The 22,398-nt window shown below is 42.3% G+C and overlaps 1 protein-coding gene across 1 annotated transcript in view; it reads left to right on the top strand.

Annotated features, from left to right (window-relative positions):
• Window positions 1–19,322, top strand: part of adamtsl4 (ADAMTS-like 4) — a 33,514-nt gene extending 14,192 nt beyond the window's left edge. The window contains exons 5-17 of the mRNA XM_031299384.2: window positions 4,580–4,682; window positions 10,816–10,955; window positions 11,430–11,634; window positions 12,085–12,269; window positions 13,791–13,941; window positions 14,460–14,720; window positions 14,914–15,043; window positions 15,850–16,054; window positions 16,726–16,899; window positions 16,991–17,170; window positions 17,611–17,790; window positions 17,935–18,082; window positions 18,255–19,322. Coding sequence (XP_031155244.1) covers window positions 4,580–4,682; window positions 10,816–10,955; window positions 11,430–11,634; window positions 12,085–12,269; window positions 13,791–13,941; window positions 14,460–14,720; window positions 14,914–15,043; window positions 15,850–16,054; window positions 16,726–16,899; window positions 16,991–17,170; window positions 17,611–17,790; window positions 17,935–18,082; window positions 18,255–18,385 — 2,193 coding nt within the window. The 3' untranslated portion in view covers window positions 18,386–19,322. The remainder of the gene's footprint in view (window positions 1–4,579; window positions 4,683–10,815; window positions 10,956–11,429; window positions 11,635–12,084; window positions 12,270–13,790; window positions 13,942–14,459; window positions 14,721–14,913; window positions 15,044–15,849; window positions 16,055–16,725; window positions 16,900–16,990; window positions 17,171–17,610; window positions 17,791–17,934; window positions 18,083–18,254) is intronic.
• Window positions 19,323–22,398: the final 3,076 nt, after the last annotated feature.

The following is a 22,398-nucleotide window of genomic DNA, read 5'->3' as shown; positions in this document are numbered from 1 at the left end:
AGCTCACTCTTTAGGATATTTCCTGTTGTTTGCCTTGCCTCCGTCGCACTTTGGGTTTTGACTTGGGTTCGACTCGCGGACTCGGGGAGGCTTGGACCCTGCATAACTGCTTGCAGTTCTAGTTTTAAATGTAATCTTTATTTAAAGGAATATGTCAACATTTTGCACCAAGGATTTGAAATCACAGAGAAAGTCCAACTTTTGCAATTTTAGATCCAATTCCAGAAGGATCCCGGCAGAGGAAGCAGCATTACTGTCTTCAGTAAAAGCTCTCTTACATACGTAGTTCAGCGCAGACTTTGGGAACTGTTATTTAATTAAAAATTAGCCCTGGAAACGAAGCTGTCCACACTTTCTCACACACCCATTTTTTATTATGAAAATATGTGTTATATCAACAATTATCACTGCGCTGGTTTGTAGAAATAAGATGTGGGTTTTTAGAGCTGCTACATGGAAAGTGGAACATGGAAATATTGTCATTTTCAGTGCCTTCAAGCAAAGTTCTGGTTTCATTTATTGATCTTGTGGTTACAGTGATTTTCTAGTGTTTTCTTCTCTTTTCTTTGCCTAGAACAGTAAAGTTGTTTTGTGGCTCAAACTCAAATTTCTCCTGAGAATAACAGCAACATTTCTTGCCGTTCGTCTGGCGCAGCACGGGCCTCCTTCACTTGTTGATCGATGAACAGTGTTTCCTCTGGAGGACTCCTGACTTCCCCCCCTCGAGGTCAAGGCTAGGAGCTGGGTGGTGTCCTACAAAGCGGCGACACACGGCCTCGGTCACAAGATTAGCCGGAGAATGTTAATTGCTAAGGACAAACACATACAGTACACAAAGGATTTGTGTGCATGCATACTGTGATTAGTCCTGGCGTGTGGAGTGTGTTGATGTATGGCTGCAGGGGCCAGCAGTCAGTTGTTTTGTCTGTCATGTCGCAGTAATGCTTGAGGAATGACCGGCCAGCCTTAACCTGTATGTGGTATTAATGCAATATGGCCAGCTGTGCAGGCAGAGACTTGCATGGAGAATGACGTGTCAACCTGGCTTTCCCTACGGAAACCCACATGTGGTGCAAGGTTCCTGCTTGGCTAATAATGTGTTCCTCCTTAAAACTCATTAGTCTTGCCTGAGTTGGTGTTTGTGTTTCACGTTTGTGTTATGTGTGTGACCAGGATTGGCTTGTGTGTGTTTATATGTGTGTGGCATTTTTTTGTGTGTGTGTGTGTGTCAGTATGTGTGTGCACACACAGAACAAAGCTTTTAGCCCTCAGGCAGTAACCTCCCCTCCTCCTTTACATGCTCCTATATATTGCCCACAGACCTTTTCTCGCCCCCTCCCTGGTTGTAAAACACATCTGTAACTTTCACAGCTCCCGTACAAAACACTTGACTGTCTCGCTTCAGCTGTATTCACTTTTCTTTCAACTGCTCTCTGCTGCTATCCATCTTTCACTTGTTCACCCCGTCTGTTAGTAGCATCCAGTTTTTATATCTTTCACTTCATGCTTCTTTTATGTTTACTTACCGATCAAGAAGCCTTACAGTGGCTTTTAGTTTCAGGTACATTGATGGTGTATAAGGAACGAGTTGTGATATTACTGTGAGTAAGAAGTCATTGCAGTTAAGAGGAAATCACTGTTTTATACAACTTGGGACTTAGTTAGCCAGTTTTGCTTTACAATAAAGGTATATTGCCAACATTGTTGTAGGCTCACTTTCGGTTTTACCTCTTAAGTGGTTTAGTTTAATCTCACTCAACTGTTGGCTTGTATATATCTTGTCTGATTGTCTGACCACTCGTGTTTCCCAGCTGACTTCATTGTAGTGATGCAGTCGTCGTGTTTCCAGACCTTAGTCATTACTTCAGTTCAGTTTCATCCACAGGCCCAGACTCATCCTCGCTGCCTTTCCCTCACCACACACCATCTTTATCTCCTTCCATCATCCCCCCTCTTTAAGTATTTTACTTCCGTAAAAGCCATTGCTGTCTTTTTTCTCCCCTCCTTGGCCTATTCAATAACGACCCCCCTTGTCCTGTCACCACTCCTGTTCACAGTTATGGGGAGACCCCCTAACCCTGCACTAGTAACTGAGGGAACACCATAATTATACCATTCCTTACAATACCACACACATTCTCCTCCAGAACTATGAAACACCAGTTTCTACTCTAACTTTACCTCCCCTCCCTTTGTCCTCCATTCAGTCCATTAGCCTCCCGATGTTTTTACACACCCTAAACTCTCTTTTGGGAGGAGAATCTACTTGCCCTGTAGCGCTCATACAATCATCAATGCATGAATGAACACACTTGACTTTTACTTGCATTCTCTCTTTTCATTTTACATTCCTCTTTTTGTCTTTTATGGAAGCTCTTTCTTTCTTTCTTTCTTTTTTACTCTACTGTAGCATAGTTGTACACACACCATCCTTGTTTGTGTGTGTGTTTAGGTTTGTTTTCCATTCATACAGGCACACACACACGCACTGATACACAGGAACTATCCTGTTTGAAATGCGGCCCAACATGTTTGTGTCCTGCAGAAATATTTACAACCATTACCAACCGCATTTCACACACACGTCCTGGCAGATTTACATGGTTAGTTGAAAACATCAGGTCACATGCGTACACTGACCCTCAAGCGCCCCCCCCCTCCCACACACACACACACACACACACACATACATATTTATTCAGTGGCTATAGCTCAAACCATAGACTGTATAAAGGCTCAGACAGACACACTCTCATATAAGAGGCTTAAACCAGACTATAAAATATCGCCCATAAAAAACTGAAAAATAAGTCTATTTCAGCAGTGTGAAATTGTGGCAGAGTGTACCACAAAAAGTTTCATGAGCTGGTTTCACACTCCACTAGAAGAGAAACAACAAATGATCCTTATGAGTGCTTTGTGACTTGACTGCGACATACATTCCTTTACTCATACAAACACAACACTGTAAGTGTGAAATTCAGCAAAGCCAGTGTCAATGAGTGCATTCTTTGACTGTTTATCCATGAGAGACTTTTAGTTCCACTTTGTCGCAGGGGCTGGTTCACATGGGAACTGCGTGTGCATGTGTGTGTGTGTGTGTGTGTGTGTGTGTGTGTGTGTGTATGTGTGTGTGTGTGTGTGTGTGTGTGTGTGTGTGCGCGTGCAAATCCGCCTCCTCCCCTGCACTTGTCTCCCCAGATGAGTGACTAGGAACTTTCCAGCTGTTTCTGACAGCTGTGTGAGTGGAGAGAGATCGACATAAAAACAAAAGACAAGAGGAACGAATCAAAGAAAGAGGAGCGAAAGACAAGATGATTGTGGAGCTGACAGAGATTAGAGTTGCAAAGAAATCTGAGAGCTCTGTGTGCGGCATGCAAGAGTGTGTGTGTGTGTGTTCTTGTTTAACTATATTCGTGGGGTCCAAAAACGGGAGTCCAGTATACTTGTGGGGTCCCGACAGCTTTGTGGGACCAAAATGCTGGACCCCACAAGGTTAAAGGTCTGTTTGAGGGTTAAGACTTGGTTTTAGGATTAGGGTTAGAATTAGGTTATGGTTAGGGTGAGGGTTAGGGTTAATGTTAGGCATTTAGTTGTGATGGTTAAGGTTAGGGTAAGGGGCTAGGGAATGCATTATGTCAATGACGGGTCCCCACAAAGATAGTGAGACGCACCAAGTGTGTGTGTGTGTGTGTGTGTGTGTGTGTGTGTGTGTGTGTGTTAGCAGCCCTGTGAGGCTGTACTGAGGCACAGCACAGCAGTGCTTTGAGCTAAATACGAATGCCAACATGCTCACAATGACAATGCTAACATACTGGTGCATAGCAGGTATATTGCTTACCATGTTCACTATCACTATCTATCATTTGCTAATTGGCACTAAACACAAAGTACAGCTGAGGCTGATGGGAATGTCAGGTAATTAGTTTGCATGTATTTAAATTAAATTAAGATTTGTGTGTGTGTGTGTGTGTGTGTGTGTGTGTGTGTGTGTCACAGGACTGGGGCAATGTGAATTACGGTCAGTACAGTATAAACCAACACAGTTGTGTCGGTCTGATGTTTTAGGGCCGTTTAAATGCAGGTATGCTAAAACTCTTTCCACTATACTGCTCCATGAGGACTCTGCTTGAACGAGCACAAGCTGGACATGTGCTCACACACACACACACACACACACACACACACACACACACACACACACACACACACACACATGTGCATTCACATCACATTCTGTGGTCATGCACTGAAAGCCATGGCGGATTTATGTGAGCAGCCACTTCCAAAAAATCTATTATTTCCATATGGTTAATACACTCGCTGACTGCCAAAAGCAGCATGGAGACTATGTGTGTGTTTGTGTGTATGGGTATGGCGTGGTTGCTCTTACCTCTATGATCTTAAATTAATTCTCCCCTTATTTATTAGCTGTTTTTCCTCATAACAGTCCACTCCACCTTTACTCCTCCAGGGACTGGGAGAAAAATGACCACAGGTTTAATAGCTGGGCTATTTCATATCAGTTGTATTTGTCGCAATGCATTTGAAAGTCTTCTCCTGTGTTTCTGTCCTCCAGGTTTGTGGAGGAGGTGTGTTGGACTCCAGAGCAGAGCAGTGTGCAGCCTTTAACACCCAGGAGTTCATGGGTCGCCTCTACAACTGGGAACCTTTCAGTGAGGGTGAGTATTGAGTTAACACACACATGGTAGTTTATGGTTTAGCTGCACAGTGCTTCAATGTGATAATAGGCTTATTGCGAAAATTAAATGCTAGGAGAGGAAAAGAAGGGGGGGGGGTGAAAAAGCGTCAGTAAAATGTGTCATTAAATGAGTTAAATGTTGCTCTGGTATTACTGTGTTGGCAGGCCTTTCACTGCATGCTCAACCCACCACAATCCCTCCTCTCATTGACTTGCAGTACATGCAGCGACGAGGGTGGTAAGAGTCAAGAGAAAAAGACAATAATTGGAACTTAATCTGCTTTTTATTCTTTGCACAAAAACACTCTACCTCCTCTCTGTTTCCTCTCATTGGTCCAACATCTCCCTTTCTCTCCTGCCAAGCTTCTCCTCCCAGCCCCGACTAAGCACACAGATTCCTACCGAGTGAGATAGAGAAAGAAAGAAAAAGACAGAGAAGGGGAGGTGAGAGGTGATGGGATGCAAGTGTTTTGTCAAATGACCACTGGGAGCAAAATGTAGCGTCTGTGTGTGTGTGTGTGTGTGTGTGTGTGTGTGTGTGTGTGTGTGTGTGTGCGCGCGCGTCTTTGTTTCTCCGTACTGTATGTGTGAGTGTGTCTGTGTGTTTGTTTACTTTTGTGTTAAGTGTATCATAGTTCAGCTTAATGAAGATTGTGTCTATTTATCTTTGTTATCCAATGCTGGAAGAAAGGAAAGAGAAAGAGAGAAAACGCTAAACAGATATTTGAGGAAAAAGAAGAGTGGATGGAGAGAATATTACAAAACATGGGGGGATTTGGGAGTGAGAGATGGAGGAGGGGAAGAGAAAGAGAGTAGAAAGAAACACAGCTGTGAGATGATATCAACAATATTTGTCATTAGACTTGTGTGTACAAGCCTCTGTGTATTTACAGTATGAACGTATTGAAAAGGGTGCTTGTACTGTAGATGAATGGCTTAATGGATCTGAGATAGTATGTGGAAAAAAATGTTGTGCATGTGTGTTTGTGTATCTGTCTGTCTATCCACTTGTGATTACTGTATCAGCTGGCTGACATTCCTCAACACACACACTGTGAGAGAGTAGAGCCAGACACACTAGATCAGCAACACCAACCACATACATTCTGTGTTAAAACACACATAACACACTTGTCAAAAAATACACAAACCTGGAAGAGCATGTAACACAAATAAGATGTCATGAAGAATGACAGGATAAAAACGTGAAAAGGCTTGATCGACAAACCCACAGAGAAATCTCACCCAACTTTTCCCTTGGAGAATTGTAGCATCTTTCAGCTAATTGTTTTGGTTTTACGCCCTGCAGCTTTACTGTTTTCACTGTCTGTCACCTATCTCATCAACCTCATTTCCAGATGCAGCAGGCAGCTGTTTTAGTGCAAAAGCTCAAATGAACCCACTGTACACTACCTGATCAGCACCAAGCAGCAGACAGGCAGTGAGTAGCTAGTGAAGAAAGCTGAAAGATGAAAGAAATTTAGCAGCTAAAGATGCAGCTATTTCCTAGTGTTGAGTAAAATGGAGCTTAAAGGAGAGTGAATATTCAGAGAGCCAGAAACACAACTGCAAAATAATGCTAATGTTGTTCTGTCACAGCTGGATGTGTAAACAGGCAACTGTTTAACAACTGTTGCATTACTTGTGTAAAAGGTCAACAGAGGAAGTACACCTTAAAGGCTGTTCTGATATGTTTTGGTCTTGTCAGAGAAGCCTCAGGCCAGTTTTGAGGATGCAGGTGTATCTAGACAACACATGCTGTACATCTGCACAGGGAGTCATCGCAGGGGTATCAGCTGGAGTCTAACTGTCTGCATAAACACACAAGGGCTTTCCTTTCACCCACCAACTCCCGTCTCTGTGTGTTTGTGAGGGGAAAGAGTGAGATTACTGTATTTATCCTGAAATGAGCTGCTCCTAAATTCTCTCTATCTGCTGTGCGTCCTTGCCCTCTGCTCCACTCGGCTCATTTTAAAACCAGTTTGTCCTTGAGATCTGCTGAGAAGAGGAGAGGACAGGACAGAGCGAGAGGACAGGAAGAAAAACAGAGACAAACGCTTATAGTGGGGGGTGGGTGATACATGGGTAAATCCTGGTAGAATCCTGGTAAAGAAACAGCAAAGTCATATCACTGTGAGGATGTTTTTTGGATAAAAGAAGCTTCTAAATGGCAGATGTCACATTTAATGGTAGTGATGACTCTGATGGGGGTAGATACAGTCCGGTATGTGTCAAAGGTATTTGCAGATGACGTCAGCTGGGACAGACACGCTCGATCTGCGCTGGAGATGATCCTATTCCACTCGGCTAAGTAAACTGTTTGCACTGTTTACTTCAGTCCGGTCCCATTGGCTACAACCCAAACCTTCATATCTAGCTTCCTATCAACACACTGGAGGCTGCGAGGAGTGTGTGTGTTTCAACATTGAATGGTGTATTAGTCATTTCTCTCCAGCTGCACTCATCTGTTTAGGACTTTGTACGGCACTGCATATAATTCCCATAAGTATTTACATGAAATCGTGCAGTCACCTCTTGCTACTTAGTGTGTGGTTTTTTGCCTCCAAGGTGACAGCCTTGTTATGTATGTACTGCAAAGTGTTGTGGCCTATGGTTTGTAACTCATAGCTTAAACTGTAAAGCTGCCATTATGGTTATAAACCACAGAAGTGATTTATTTTAGCAGTAATGTTTCCCTCACAAGCTTGGCACTCTGAATAACAGTACCTCTCTAGTTTTGTAAGCGTTGCACGTGCAGGTGTTGTTTTACTTGAATACTCCCTTTTTTTAAGGCCTCATCCCCTCTCTACGCACCCATCCTCCCCTCTTCCTGTCCCGCTGCCTCGCTCTTTCTCTCTCCCTGTTGGAGTTTGTTTAGACGGAGAGATAGTGGGGAAGTATATTTAGACAACATATATTCCACTGTCTGAACACTAAGCTCAGAGAGAGAGAGAGAGAGGGAGAGGCCCGAGATTGAGGCGAAGAGGGGAACAGAGAAGCAGAGTGCAGTAGCTAGAGACAAATGAAATTCAAAGATGCTAAAATAGAGAGAAAGATGATTAGGAGTTGGAGGGCACTCGAACATGATTTCAGGGCAGGATGAGGAGATGGAGAATAAGGGAGATGAGGAGGAAGCATACAGAGAGAGAGGCAGAGAGTACATGAGTGGCAACACGTCTCCCCCTCTCTTTTCTGTCACTGTCTCCAGTCTAATCTCTCAAAGATAACTATGACAGACAGAAAGAGAGAACAAGGGTGGAGAGAGAGAGGGTGGGAACACTGCCTCCCTTCCTCATTCTTTCTAAATATGTACGTATATCCGTGTCGCTGCAATTATAAGACAAGTAAATGGTGGCAAATAAGTGGAGATAGAAGTTTGGCTCTTTTGGATGGCAATCATGGACAGTAGCTAATGCTTTCATACTAATTATTATACAGTAGTTATATGCAGCTAACAAGAGTGACATTCATGTGTTAATCGAAATCAGTTAAATCAATAAAAAAAAAATCATCCCACATTGTTATATCAATTAGTTTAAAAGAACAAATTCCTTTTCTGTAAAGCAGAGAACAGGAAGCTGCTGTAGATCGGAGTCATCTGATCTGACAAAAAAACAGTTATGAGTTTGAATATAAAATCATCTTTATTAAATGCTCACTGATGTTTTTTTTTTTATAAATGAAAGCAGTTTTTCAGACATTAAGATAACACCCCTCAATTCCTCTTCTTTCTCTCACTGGCACTTGGTTGTTTCCACATATGCCGATGACACAACGTTGATGAAGCACTCTCTTTTCTGATGTTTTATATTCTCTCTCACCATATTTTAGAACCATTTAACAGAATTCATACATTTTTCCAGCAACAAAGTAAACTGATGAGTTTGCTGTACCACTGAAACTGTCTCTGCTCCTTAAAGTATCATAGAGTCTATGTTTACCTATGCTGAAGTGCCACTACTACGTTTCCAGAGTATATTTACAAGCAAATTGATGTACATCCAGCCTTCAATTGTCAATTGCTTCACTTGTATGACTTCCTGACCACTTTCAGCCACTTAGTGAGAAAAATTCACTCCTTAATGTCTCCGGAGTTTTTTCGTCATTAAGATGATACTAGGTTCACTCAAAATAGGATACTACTTATGCTTTTATTTGCTGAAATGGAAACAAAACAATGAAATGGCATTCTAACTGTCCAGTTTTACTAATCCTTATCTTCTGTCTCGAAGTTTGCCATTTTTCTGGTATGATGACTTGTGTACTAGTTATATTATACCTGCCGTAGCATTGTTGCACTTCAATGTAGAGATTTAAGAAACAGATTCTATGAGACATATGGAGTTACTTTAAGTTCACTACACACTTTCTGCATTCTCTCTTGGACACACAAGGTGAAAGCAGGGGTCAGGTATTTGACCTTTAGTCTTTGTTCTCGGCTATCGCCTATGAACATCTTGACTTTGAAGATGGTAGGGGCTTTGGGTTATTTGGTGATGATGGCTTATTGAAATGGGAGAGAAGGTCTTCCCATGGTGAAACAATCTTCTGTGTTAATATATGAAAACTAGGTGGCATTGGTGTAATATCAGAACCACACTTTGATTACTTAAAAATGTCAAAATTACTTCACAAAAGACAGGCTTTTGGAGAGAAACCCTATTTTTCAAACTGCTTCAAGGACAGAATAATATAACTGTGTAAAACGGTTGACCACAAGGTGTCATGTTCTTCATATAATTCAATAGTGGGCACATTTCTGTCGTAATTTGGAAATATGACACCACAGTGAGAAGTCATAATTTCAGAAGCACAGAATTTGTCCTTTTAACCCCTGAACTCCCAATGACAGAAACTCCTCCCTCCCATCTGCAACTAAATCTATGACCCCTTATCTATGCTATGAGCTCATGTTTATGGCTCTATTTTACACACACAAACGCAGGCCTATACACAAACACACACCAGCTCTGCCCGAGGCCTTTAACCCCTGCTAGACCCCCAATCTCTAACCTAAAAGAGGATGATGAACAGTGGAGCCACTCATTGTCCCTTCCTGTTTTTTTTGCCCATTCCTCTGTCTCTTTCTTTCTTCTTTAAAGGAAATGTTCAACATTTTTGGGAAATACACTTATTCACTTTCTTTTCAAGGCAAGATCATTTCATGTCTGTATTAAAATAGACCAATTTAGAAATGCTCCTCTGTAACATAAACAACAAATAAATAAACAGTATTTTTGAAAAAGTATTAAAATTGCTTCAGCAGAATCAGGGCAATATTGTTTTTTTTGTATTTTTATTCCACACATTCTTCTATCTTGTCAAAACTGCTCCTACATTACCCTACATTCATACCTGTAAACAGTGGTTAGCTTAGCTTAGCATTGACACTGGAAACAGAGGGAAACAGCTAGCCTGGCTTTGTCCATGTGTGTTATGCTTATATAAACAAGTATGTAAAAATGACAATTTGTGGTTTTATAGGGAGTTAAGTCAGATTAATGTCTTCACATTTCATACTAGAAAAGAAAGCAAACAAGCATATTTCCCAAGTTGTTAAAATATTCCTTTAAATCTGCTTATTGTATTTCACCACAGAAATACTCTTCTTACTTTCTCCACATTTTTTGCTTGTACCCCACCCCTATTCTGTTATGAGATCCTCTTTATTCTCCACTTGTGTATTTGTCTGCTTATTCTCTTAGCACTGAAGGACTTCAATGTCCTCTTTCACCTTGAAGCTGTCTTCTCTTTCTCTTATTCTTCCCTTCTGTTCTCTTTTTCTCTAAGTACATCTCTCCCTGCGGCGTGCGCCCGTTGGGTTCCTCTCATAAATCAAACCTTCCTCTGGCTTATGTTTAAACCTCTCCTCTGGGTATCTATCTCATGGTAAGGTGCAGCAGTGAATGCACTCGCACAAGTGAGCAGCAGGGGAAATAGCTAATCATTCTGGTGCTGTCTGATAGTTGGGAAAGCCACATGGAAAGACATTCATCCCGTAGCTGGGTCTTCTCCACACCAGGCAGACGCTGAAATAAGCTAAACAGATCACACACACACTTATAACAATACATTGTGCAGTAATCCTCCTTTCCTCTGTCAATGTGTTTCAGTTGGTGTGGAGAAACAGTGCGAGCTGACCTGCAGACCTGCCGGCTATCGCTTCTATGTCCGCCAGGCCGAACGTGTCAGAGACGGGACCCCCTGCTTCAACTTCAGCTCCAACGACGTGTGTGTAGAAGGACAATGTCTGGTGAGCACATTTAAATGTGCATGCGTGATTTTAGCTTCAGGTGTCTGAGCCCAAATCTATTCTGTCTAGCCAGGGTTGACAAAGTCCAGAACCTCTTTGTCTTACGTCTGAAGGCTGATTTAAGCCTGGCATTCAGATTCAGAGTGTCTCCAACCTTTTTTTTATTACCCTGCTCTGGGCCTCTGTTCTCTGTATCTTTCCCACTTTCTCTCATTTGCACGCTCACTCTCTGATTTTGCCCTTATTCCACACTTCTGTTTCTGGCATTAATCTGGCCAGCAACAGTTACCAATTTACACAAACAATGGTAAAGTAAACACTGGCGGTGGATGTGAAATGTCAACCACATTGGAATAGCTTTTCTCCGCTCTGTCCCCACCCCTCCTCCCACATCTCTCTTGTTCCCCTGCCACCATTTTCCCCCCTCATTGTCTGACCCATCACTCACGTCTTTTCACCTTCCTCTCCTGCCAGACCGAGGGTTGCGATGGGGTACTGGGCTCCGGCTCTGTGATTGACAAGTGTGGAGTGTGTGGTGGGCGGGAAAACTCCTGTCGAAAGGTGACGGGAAGCTTCCAAAATGTCACGGTTCCCCTTGGTTACCACAAGATCCTGGACATCCCGCCCGGAGCTACATTCATTAACATCACGGAGAGACGAGCCAGCCCTAATTACCTGGGTAAGATCTAATAGACACAAACAAAATCATACACGCACACACAGTTTAGAACCTCTTACATAATACTGGTTGCAGCTCTAGTAGAAGTGAGACGTTGGCAAGGGAATTGCAGATTTTGGAATAAGATTTGGCCCACAAGTATGTGTGCACTGGCTTGGACTAAGACTGTAAATTTTGTGGCCTCACAGACTCCAAGCAGATAAAGTGTGTATTGTTAGAGCCCATAAGGAGCCAGTGAAGTGTGTATGTGAGAGTGGTTTTCCTCCTGTTTGGTAATGAGACAGCACTCCAAAGTCTGTGTTTGTCTGACTGAGAGTGTGTTTGAGCTTATGGGGGTTTCCTAAGAATTCACCACTATGTAGACTAAACAAGGTTAAAATAAGAAAATAAAACTACTTGCTCAATTCCCTCTGTCTCCTCCTTTCTGACACTCCACACCCATCTCTCCAGCCATGAGGAGTGGCACAGGGGCTTCAGTGGTGAACGGGCGGTGGGCTGTGGACCCTCCTGGGGAGTACCAGGCAGGAGGGACTACCTTCACTTACACCCGACCTAGAGCACAGGCGGAGGGGGAGGAAGAGAAAGGCGAGTCCCTCAGGGCTCCAGGACCCACCACCACACAGCTACAGCTATATGTAAGTACAGTATTTATTTTAACACTGTAAGCAAACATGAGTACGGCCATGGAAAAAATAAGTTCATGATAAGAATCACACACATGCACATAACGTGTATTTCACATCTCTATAACATTGTTGTAAGCCCGAGGCTATGCTCTCCTGCTCTGTGTCAAGATCTTCCAGATAGGCGTCGTTATTTTAGCATTATGGCGGGATAAAGAGAGCTATATTAAAGCTTAGCCTGAGTCACATCAGGCTATCTGGGGCTTAATAATAACAATTCTAACCTCAGGCTAAGATCTTATTAAAGAACAGAAGTCATCTGCAGCTTTGCATCCAGTAGCTACAGGAAAGGAGGGGGTTCAAATACAGCAAGCATCCACCAAAGCCAGAGTTTGATCTCTGCTGGGATCACCTGCATTTTTAGGGCTTTATGGGATTTTTAAATAAGACATAAAAAGACTAAACCTCTATAACCACGCCAGTGGCACTGTGAGGCTTTACTGCTCATTACACGCTGGAAAAGAAATTGTTGGATAGATGAAAAATAGAAAGACAAGTCTGCTATCTGTAGAACCTTTCCACTGGTGGGACAAAATTAAGTTTGGCCACAAAAAAAAAAATAGCGATTAAATAGCCCAATTAAAAAGTGTTTATCGATTGTACACTTGCTGTTTTATGACATCTCAGGTTGTCCATCTCAGCATGTGATGACCAGATCTTACAGGGCAGCTTGCACAAGTTACACCACTAGCTACACCCATTGTTTACTCAGAACTCCCGCCATCAACTACTTTACTTAATCTTGCTATCATATCAGTAATGCAAAGGAGAGAGGTCAGGTAAATCTAAACACTCAGTGCAAAGTACTTGAAACAGGGACGGTCATGATCAGCATCTTAACCACTAGCAGCCTGTTAACTTAGTTTAGCATAAAGACTGGAAATAGCTAGTCTAACTCTGTCCAAAGGTAACAAACTCTGCTTACCAGCACCTCTAAAGACTGACCTCACTGATTAACACATTACAACTTGTTTGATTAATCTGTGCAAAAACACAAATGTAAAAATTATATGTTGGCTCGACAGAGATTTTGTGTATCACTTTAATTCCTTCATGTCATTGTCATGAACTGAGGTGACAAAGTTTCACCAAAGTTCATAGGAGTGTTGAGCAACTGCCTAAATTACATTGCCATCTCTGGCAAAAAATAGCAGATCCAAATGTTGTTGCCATGGGACTCCAGCTGGTTAAGTTTAGATAACCTTGACTATGTTAAGTCTTGTAAGATTGTCTTCAGGGTTTCTTAATAAGAGGGGGTCACATGGTGACAAGCATACACCCTGCTGAGGCATCCTTGGACACACTGATTCCCTGCCAGGGCCTTGGTATTCTTGGCTGTTCTGTAGCTCATTCTGATCCCGATGTACATTTCTCTATGGGGATCCGTAAAGCAGTTTTTTTGGGGTGTTTCCTGTCATTGGCTACTTTTCACCTATTACTCTGTCTGTTCTCTCACCCTGTTTTGCTCTCCAGATCATTTTCCACAAGGAGAACCCGGGCATCAACTATGAGTTTTATGTCCCCGTAGAGAGGGAGGTAGAGAGGGAGAGGCCGACAGAGAGAGAGAGGGAGACACCCAGAGAGAGGCCGAGGGATCGAGGGCCAGGGAGGTCACCCCTTCGCAGTACGTCCATCGCACATTAACTTTCTGATTTTCCTTCTTCTGTTTGGCTTACATTTTGACAGCCATGTTTTCTGCATGTTTTATACAGAAGCACAGAGACACTGGGTTCTAGACAGTCATGTTTAGCACATAGTTGAATCTGGTCAGTGGCAGAATTGAACCCTAAATCAAACATCTCAACATTCATTCTTTCCAAATGACTTAATGAAACACGATGGGTGTGGTTGTGGGCCAAGTGGGAGGGCTTTTTTGTGCAAGTGTGTTTGTGTGTTTGTCTATCTGGTCCATATGTTCGCTGTCATGAGACCCTGACCTCATCATGACATCATGAGCGTCTGACTCACTGCCTTCCTCCTAGTCTCAATATTTCAACATTCCTGTTTCGCCTCTTTCCTACCTCTTTATCGTTCTTTTCTCCTCCTCCTTGTATCTATTTCCCAATGTTTACCTCTTTCCCCCACCTTTCCTATCCTTTTTAATTTGTCTTTATGACAATCTATTTTTGTCTTCCCTCCCAGGTCCTCTCACTGTGTCAGTAGAAGACCCTCCTCCTGCTCCTCCTCCTATTTCGGTCCCTTCTTTCCCCTCCTCCTCCTCCACCTCTGTGTTCTCTCCCCCCTCCTCGGACCGATGGACACCTGAGAGGTCACGTTCTCGAGGCTCTGCACCCAATAGGAATGCTCGGATCCCCCCTCGCACTGACCTGCCACCGGACACACAGCCACCGTTTGTGTGGAGAAGAGGAGGACTCACAGAGTGTTCTGCTTCCTGTGGCAAAGGTCAGTAGTCCATAAATGCCTGTTAGAACCTAAAAAACGTGATGTTTGAATTCATTGCTGAAAAGGTTCCTACTTACTTACGTTGGATAAAGTGATGTCTCCCCCCTGTGGTTCGTAGGTACAAATACAAGAACATACAACTGATACCTTTCTCACTTTGTGCATCTATCCATGTGTCTATCTTTCTGTGTAGGCTATCAGAACAGAGTCATTCTGTGTATAAACCGCCATACAGACGAAGAAGTCCCAGAGAGGAAGTGTGACTCTGCAGCCAAGCCGGGTCCTGAGGAGGAGCCGTGTAACACACATCCCTGCCCACCGTTGTGAGAAAACACACAGTTACCTTAAAAAAACACACACACACCATGTATATTATTTTATATTCAGCTCTCCATGAAGTGAAAGAAAAGCATTTTTCTTCAGAAGCCATTGCATTTTACAAAGCTGATAATTTACTGCACAATGATTTTTTTTCTGTACTTTGAGTCTTATTTTTTAAGACAAGAAATAAAATATTTGCCAGTGTGGTATGACTCCAGTGCAAATCACCTTGTTTTCAGGTATTTTCTAAAAACAAATAAAAAAGTTATTTATTCAAGTGCAGCAAGCCTGCCTTATTCTGTCTCGTCTAAAGATATAGACACTAATTTCTGGAAGATTCTTGAAAAAAGTTGATTTCTACTGTGAACAGGTTATTATGTCACTGCAGTGGCAGATTTCTGTCTATATTTTTTAATTACAGAGAGAAAGGACTTGATAAAATGAAGATGTAAATGCAGTATACATTTTCTCAAGTAAAAAGCATGAATAATAGAGAAACTGTTTGGATTGCCTTTAGTTTGCGCCATGTTAAAAGTGAGAGTGGTGTGATGACTTGATGAAAAGCCAGGAAGGTAACAAAACATGCTGACAGAAATCTAAAAACACATTTTTTTGCATAATGGTTGATGTCATTGTCAGTGCATACATGATTTGTGGTGATCTGATAAAAGCATCTAATACTGAGACACAGCAGTAGATGTTATTGAAGTAGTTGTGCATCTGAAGGCATGTGAGTATGTGTTATGTTCCTGTAAAATGTAGCCTAAACATGTCTCTCTCTCTGTCTCTCCCTCACTGTTTCTCTCAGCTGGGAGGCCAGTTCATGGTCAGAGTGCAGTGTGTCCTGTGGCCCTGGTGTGCAGCAGAGGCAGCTCCAGTGCAGGCAGAGCTTTGGGAACCGCTCCACCATGGTTCACCCGCAGCGCTGTGCCAACCTTACGCCACTAGAGTCCACACAGAAGTGTCAGCTCGGCCTCTGCTCCCACTGGGAGGTCGGCTCAGACTGGAGTACGGTAGGTCAACAATACCAGTGTGCGACTGGAAAATCTATCTGCTAATGGGTCTGCGTACAAGGTAAAAAGAGGCCAAGTAAAATACCGTTATCTCAGAATCTGCTAACATATCACAGACAGAGAGATTGGGAGGAGTTGGGTTAAAATAAGCAATAGTTCTTGTGTGCATGGAGTTCCCTTAATTTGGCATTTGAAATGATGGCGCCGTGTCTCTATCTCTGTCTCTTAATTTTAGTAAGTACTTTTTAAGTCAGAGACTGCTGCAGACTCTGTGCCATGGGTGGCAACAAATTGTTTTTTAAGATTGTGGTTAATTTATGTTTTCCAATTAATCAGTTAATAACCATTTTGGGTAAATAGACAAATTATAACAGGTATGAATCATAAGAAAAGTACACAGTTCCAACTAACAAACAACTTTTTATAGTTTTACATACACATGCTTTTATATTTTCATTCATCATTTTTTATTTTATGTTTGTGTACTTGTGTTTTTGTTTTCCTGCTGCACAACCAATAGCCCTTTGGGAACAAATAAAGGATTAATTGATTAATAATCAACCGTCAACCTATTTGTCAACTAGTATTTGACCAACTCTAGATTATTATCAAGGCAATTTCTTTCATCTGTTTGTACTCATTCTTGCTTTTCTCTTCTCCATTTGTCACAGTGCTCAGTGGACTGTGGAGTTGGGAGGAGGACGAGGAGTGTGCGTTGCATCAGCGATCAAGGCAGCGTGGTGAACGAAAAGGAGTGCAACTCCAGGGCTCGCCCACAAGGAAGTGAGGAGTGCAACATGGGCCCCTGTGTAACCAACTGGTACTTCACTGACTGGTCCAACACTGTGAGTAACACACAGACAAAGAAGCAAAGGAAACAAACATCCACAGCACTTAACAGTAATCCTCAACATGATCTTCCACTTTGTCCCTCAGTGTTCGGCGCAGTGTGGCCCCGGGGTGCAGAGGAGGGAGGTGTTGTGTCTGACTCGAGGAGGGGTCAGAGAGGGTGGAGGAGGAGGAGACTGTGTTGGGGAAAAACCGGCAGAGATGAAGGCCTGCAACGGAGGTCCCTGTGTGCCAACAACCATGTGGTACAGCAGCCCCTGGACACAGGTAGGATGGAGGGGATGAATTAAATGCAGAGACGAAGGGAGGAAAACTAGATTTGAAGGGCAAATTGTATCCATGTTTTTTCTTACTGCAAGTAAGTTTAAAACGTCAATGTATTTTTCCCTTTCGTATTCTTAGTTTCTAGAATAAAAACATTGTTGTTTCACATTGTGTTTGATGCCTGACAGAAGTTCATGACCAAAACGTTGCATTTTCGATAAAGTTGGAATTGAGTGTGTGGGAATTCAACTGTTCCTTTTAGTTTCTACAATTTCAGTAACTTTAATTAGTGTCATCAATTTTGTGTCATCTCACATCTTATTTAATTCTTTGGGGGGGGTTGCATATAAAGGTTTTGAATGATTGTTTTGGAGTAAAAGGGAATTCATGTTGCAGTAATTGCTACTGTATTCTTGGTTTAGAGATTTTTGTTCTTTTTCCAGTGTAATGTCCCCTGTGGGAATGGAACTCAGCGACGAGACATCATTTGTGTCCAGAAGATGGGGAATGATTTTACTGTCACGCCAGCCAGTCAGTGTGCTCATCTGGACAAACCTGCCGCAGTCCAAGAGTGTGAGATGGAAGAGTGTGAGCCACAGTGGTTCACAACAGAGTGGAGCGCGGTGAGAGACGAGGAGAAAGGGAGGGGGATCTCAGAATAAAATGTTGGAAAGAGAAATAATGTGACGGAACAGACAAAATTGGTCAGGACAACTCTGATGTATTTTAATTCATAACTATATTATGTACACTCTCTTTATTCTCAGTGCTCACGTTCTTGTGGAAAAGGTTTACAAATGCGGGAGGTACGCTGTCTAACACCAGACAAAAAACACAGCCATGAATGTGATTTCAACACCAAACCTGAACAGGAGCAAATCTGCAACACAATACCCTGCAGTCCACAAGTCACAGGTGTGTGTGTGTGTGTGTGTGTGTGTGTGTGTGTGTGTGTGTGTGTGTGTGTGTGTGTGTGTGTGCGCGTGCGTGTGCGTGCGTGCGTGCGTGCGTGTGACGATGTTGTGTATGAGTGTGTGTCTTTTTTCTTTCTTGCCACCAACCTCTCTCTCCTCCTCTCTGTTCACAGATGAAAACTGCCGGGACAGACGTCACAACTGTGTGATGGTGGTTCAGGCCAGGCTGTGCGTCTACTCCTACTACAAGACTGCCTGCTGTGCCTCGTGTACCCAAAGTGCTCAGCGTGCCAAGAGGCACTGACCAGCCAATCACACAGGCAGCACAGGTGTGCAATAAATTAAGGATTAAGTCAAAAGGGCTGAAATGAGAAGTCTGTAGAAATGGACAGCCCAGAGTAGACATAATCCTTGTGGTGGCTGTCAGATAACATTTAGCTATTTTCTCCTGATTCTTCCGGTAAATAACTGTGAAAGCAGCCAGGTCCTTTTTCCAGTTCTCTGTATACGACTTTAGAACCACATATTCCACTGAGATTGCATCTGTTTACTTTGTGCGTTAGCTTTAACAGGTTCATAATGTGTCACAAAGGGCTGAGTGATGCATTTGCTGTGATTTCAACTCTTGGAGGCTGATTTCTAAGGCTGAGAGATTATAATGGAAGGTGCTCACTGAGGACACAGCTGTGTTTCAACAGCAAATTTAGGCTTTTTTTGAAGATTCTCTTTAATCTACAGGATCTTAAAACAGATGTAATCAGACATGCATACCACTAATTATGCAAAGAAACGTGCTGAACAAATAATTACCATGGGTGCTAGATAAACTGTGTATACTGTAGTACTACTTGTGCTGAAGATCTACTGGAATAGATCAACTGTGTTTCTGTACACTGCAGACCCCCAACTAAGCTAGAAGGATTTAATTAACATATCGTTCATCTTTTTTCTGTTTGCCAAAAATATTTCTACAAGTGTCCTCTTATTGTTCAGTTCAGTATTTGGACAGATGAACCAAAGGAGTGGGGTGACCATGGCAGTTAGTGACCAAATATATCAGAGCGTGAATAAGTGAGATTCTTCCTAAACAAGGATTATTAGACATGGATGTTAAACAAGCAGCACAGAGTCTGTACGGTCCTATTCATGTCAGTTTCATACATGTAGGTCTTTTTGAAGAGAGCTGTTTGAGTTGTGTTAAAATCCACAGCTAAGGTGTCATAGTTGCAGTTATGTTCTTACAAAAAAAAAAAATTTTTTTAAAGTGCTCATATTATGCTCATTTTCAGGTTCATAATTGTATTTAGAGGTTATATCAGAATAGGTTTACATGGTTTTATTTTCAAAAAACACCATATTTTTGTTGTACTGCACATTGCTGCAGCTTCTCTTTTCACCCTGTGTGTTGAGCTCTGTTTTAGCTACAGAGTGAGACATCTCACTTCTGTTACATCTTTGTTGGGAATCGCACATGCGCAGTAGCTAGGTCAGCACTACAAGCTAGTCAGAAGCACAGTATGAGGGCGTGCCATGCTAGCAGCTAGGCGAGCATTATAACGTGCAGAGGTTAAATTGGGCCGGAGCGCACCGGAGCGCAGCGCCGCCTCCTCAGGTCCACAACACACCCTGCCGGAGCTCAGCTCCATCTCCTTCAGCACCAAATATTGATATTCCAATTGAATTATTTTTCATCTCCTGGCAAATACATGGCATATGAGACTGAATAATTAGCAAGACTACACAGAGACACCCAGGCTACGTGGAATTATCAGACGTCATAATGCATTAATCGCTGCGTTCTCTGGTTCAGCACCCCGCCCACAGCCATCAATATGCTGTCAATCATATCAAGGAAAAACTGTCACAATTCTAAGCATAACAGCGACGTTACCATGGAAACCCGCGAACGGCTCGAGCTTTATATTATTAACGTGTGTTAAAGTGACGCACGTTCATCACGGAAGTAAAGGCTGGACTACAATAGAGCTGTTTGGAGCAGTTTGTGAACAGTGTTTTCTAACGTGCACAAGGGAAAAAGCCAAAAAGCATAATATGAGCACTTTAATAGTTTTATTTTAAACAATGGAGCTCTATGTCACAGGGATTGCTGGGATTTATCGACAATAAGAAATATATAGAATAACGCCTTTAAGCTCGAACTTGGTGACGCACAGGTTTGGAGATGTAAAACAATTCACTCACTGACCTTATTTTGCATATTAGTGATCAGGGCTCTATGACGATTGTCTTCCCTGTTTCCTCACCTCATCTCAAAATCTTTTCTTTTTGCATCCGTCGTCTCCTTTTTGGGAGGCGATGATGAATCTGTCCTATGAAAGTAGGTGAAGCCATAATTAGGAAACCTCATGTAGACTGAAAAAAGCTGCTTTCTTACAAAAGTATTTTAATAACTTAGCTTATGATACGGATCAAATGCAATAATTCTGCTTTGACCTGGAAGTAAACCTCTGTATATGTGTATAAGTACTCATTATGCTATTTCTCTCTTTCTCTTACATCGACTGTTTTTACTTTGCTCTTTTTCTCCTCCCGCACCTCCCATGAAGACAAACACATTACATTACACCCTGCCCACTCGAAGGTGAGGAGTCTGTATATTTGTCAGATATGTTTTAATGTCTATAATTTCTTTGAACATAGTAGGCACTTATGTTTTATTACTTAGTAGATTTATCAGAAGTGTTGTTGTAGACTGCATTTATTCACACCTAGCTGTCATATAACTATTTTACATTTGACAAGAGAATCAGTGACTTTATTGTCCTTGTGTGTTTGGGATGTGTGTGTGTGTGTGTGTGTGTGTGTGTGTGTGTGTGTGTGTGTGTGTGTGTGTGTGTGTGTGTGCGTGCGTGTGTGTGTGTGTGTGTGTGTGTGTGTGTGTGTGTGTGTGTGTGTGTGTGTGTGTGTGTGTGTGTGCGTGCGTGCGTGCGTGCGTGTATGTATGTGCGTGCGTGTTTTGCGTTCGTGGCTTTGACTGTCATTCTTGTCTCTAATCTCTCGTAGTAAAAATTACTTTTTATATAAAAACAAAAAAGGATAGTAATTTATCTATTATCTAAAGAACATGTAATTTATTTTCTTTTATGAAGCTGTATCAAATTGTCTTTGTTACCACCAGAGTTTATAAGATTGTTATTGTTGATACAGAGGCTTTTTTTTTATCATACAAAAACAAAAAAAACAGTGTGGAAAAATTATTATCTCAAAGCTTCATTTTAAATAAAAACAACACAGAAATGAAGTGGTGTGTCATGTTTATTTTTGCCCAGTGATTAAGGGTGATAGCTAGTTTCCTCCAAACGATGGCGCTGTTGAGTCTAATACAGGAAAGAACAGGCATAGTTTTCCTGAGGAATAAGTGGCCTACAGGGAAATGTCTCTTCTTGATGTCAAGTCTGCATGGTGACTTGTTTGTTTATTTTTTAAATAAGAATAGTGTTATTGTCGAAATATTAAGTGAGGCTGTTCTTACGCATTTTATATGGTCATCCCAAAAATATTTGAATTATTATTATTTATTTTTTTTAATTATTGACCAGGAAGTCTCTTGAGATACATTATCTGTTACCTGGCCAAAATGGCACCATAAAATCAGTTATCAGTAATCAAAACTCCCCCCAGGTAATAAACAGAAGAGTGCCCTCTGTATGGTAGCCAAAGGCCCTGCCAGGATTTCTGGGGTGTTTCTAGCCTGGTTGACACCAGACCCTTCTCAGTTGTAACTAATCTCAAATTTGCCGGAAGTTCGTCAAGGTTTTCCCAGGCTAGGGTGTTTCTGGACATAGGTAGACCTATTTATTATATTTTAAACAATGGGATTATTTTCATACATACATAGGCCCAAACAAGTGATATTGACATACATTACTGACACACATTAGTTTGATAAAACACTTACTGCTGTAGGCAATGGCATATCTGTAGAAGGCCAATTCGAAACTAAAGCCTAAATGTGTAGCATTAGTCTGCTCTGGTTACAAAAAAAGCGTAACATAAAATTTGGGGTTTTCCACCTCAGCATCCCTGCTCTTGCACTTGCGTGCGTTATAGCTGTTTCTTCTCCATCGTGCAGGAAGGCTTTACAGTCCCGGTGGCGTGCTGCCCGCTGCCTGCACACCGTTCACAACCTCAGGGCGCTACGTGCCTCCTCTGCCGGTGCTGTTCGTAAGCCCCTAGTGCGACGATATAGCTTATACATGCAAGTGTGTGTGCTGTGTGGGAGGGGTGTAGCCTACTATATGGTGGCGGGGGATGCTGGCCCACAGAGGGCACGAGGCAAGGCAGGCAGATGGTGAC

This window comes from Sander lucioperca, chromosome 10 (genome assembly GCF_008315115.2).
Source record: "Sander lucioperca isolate FBNREF2018 chromosome 10, SLUC_FBN_1.2, whole genome shotgun sequence".
NCBI lineage: Eukaryota > Metazoa > Chordata > Actinopteri > Perciformes > Percidae > Sander > Sander lucioperca.
This window is presented reverse-complemented; position numbering and strand designations above follow the sequence as displayed.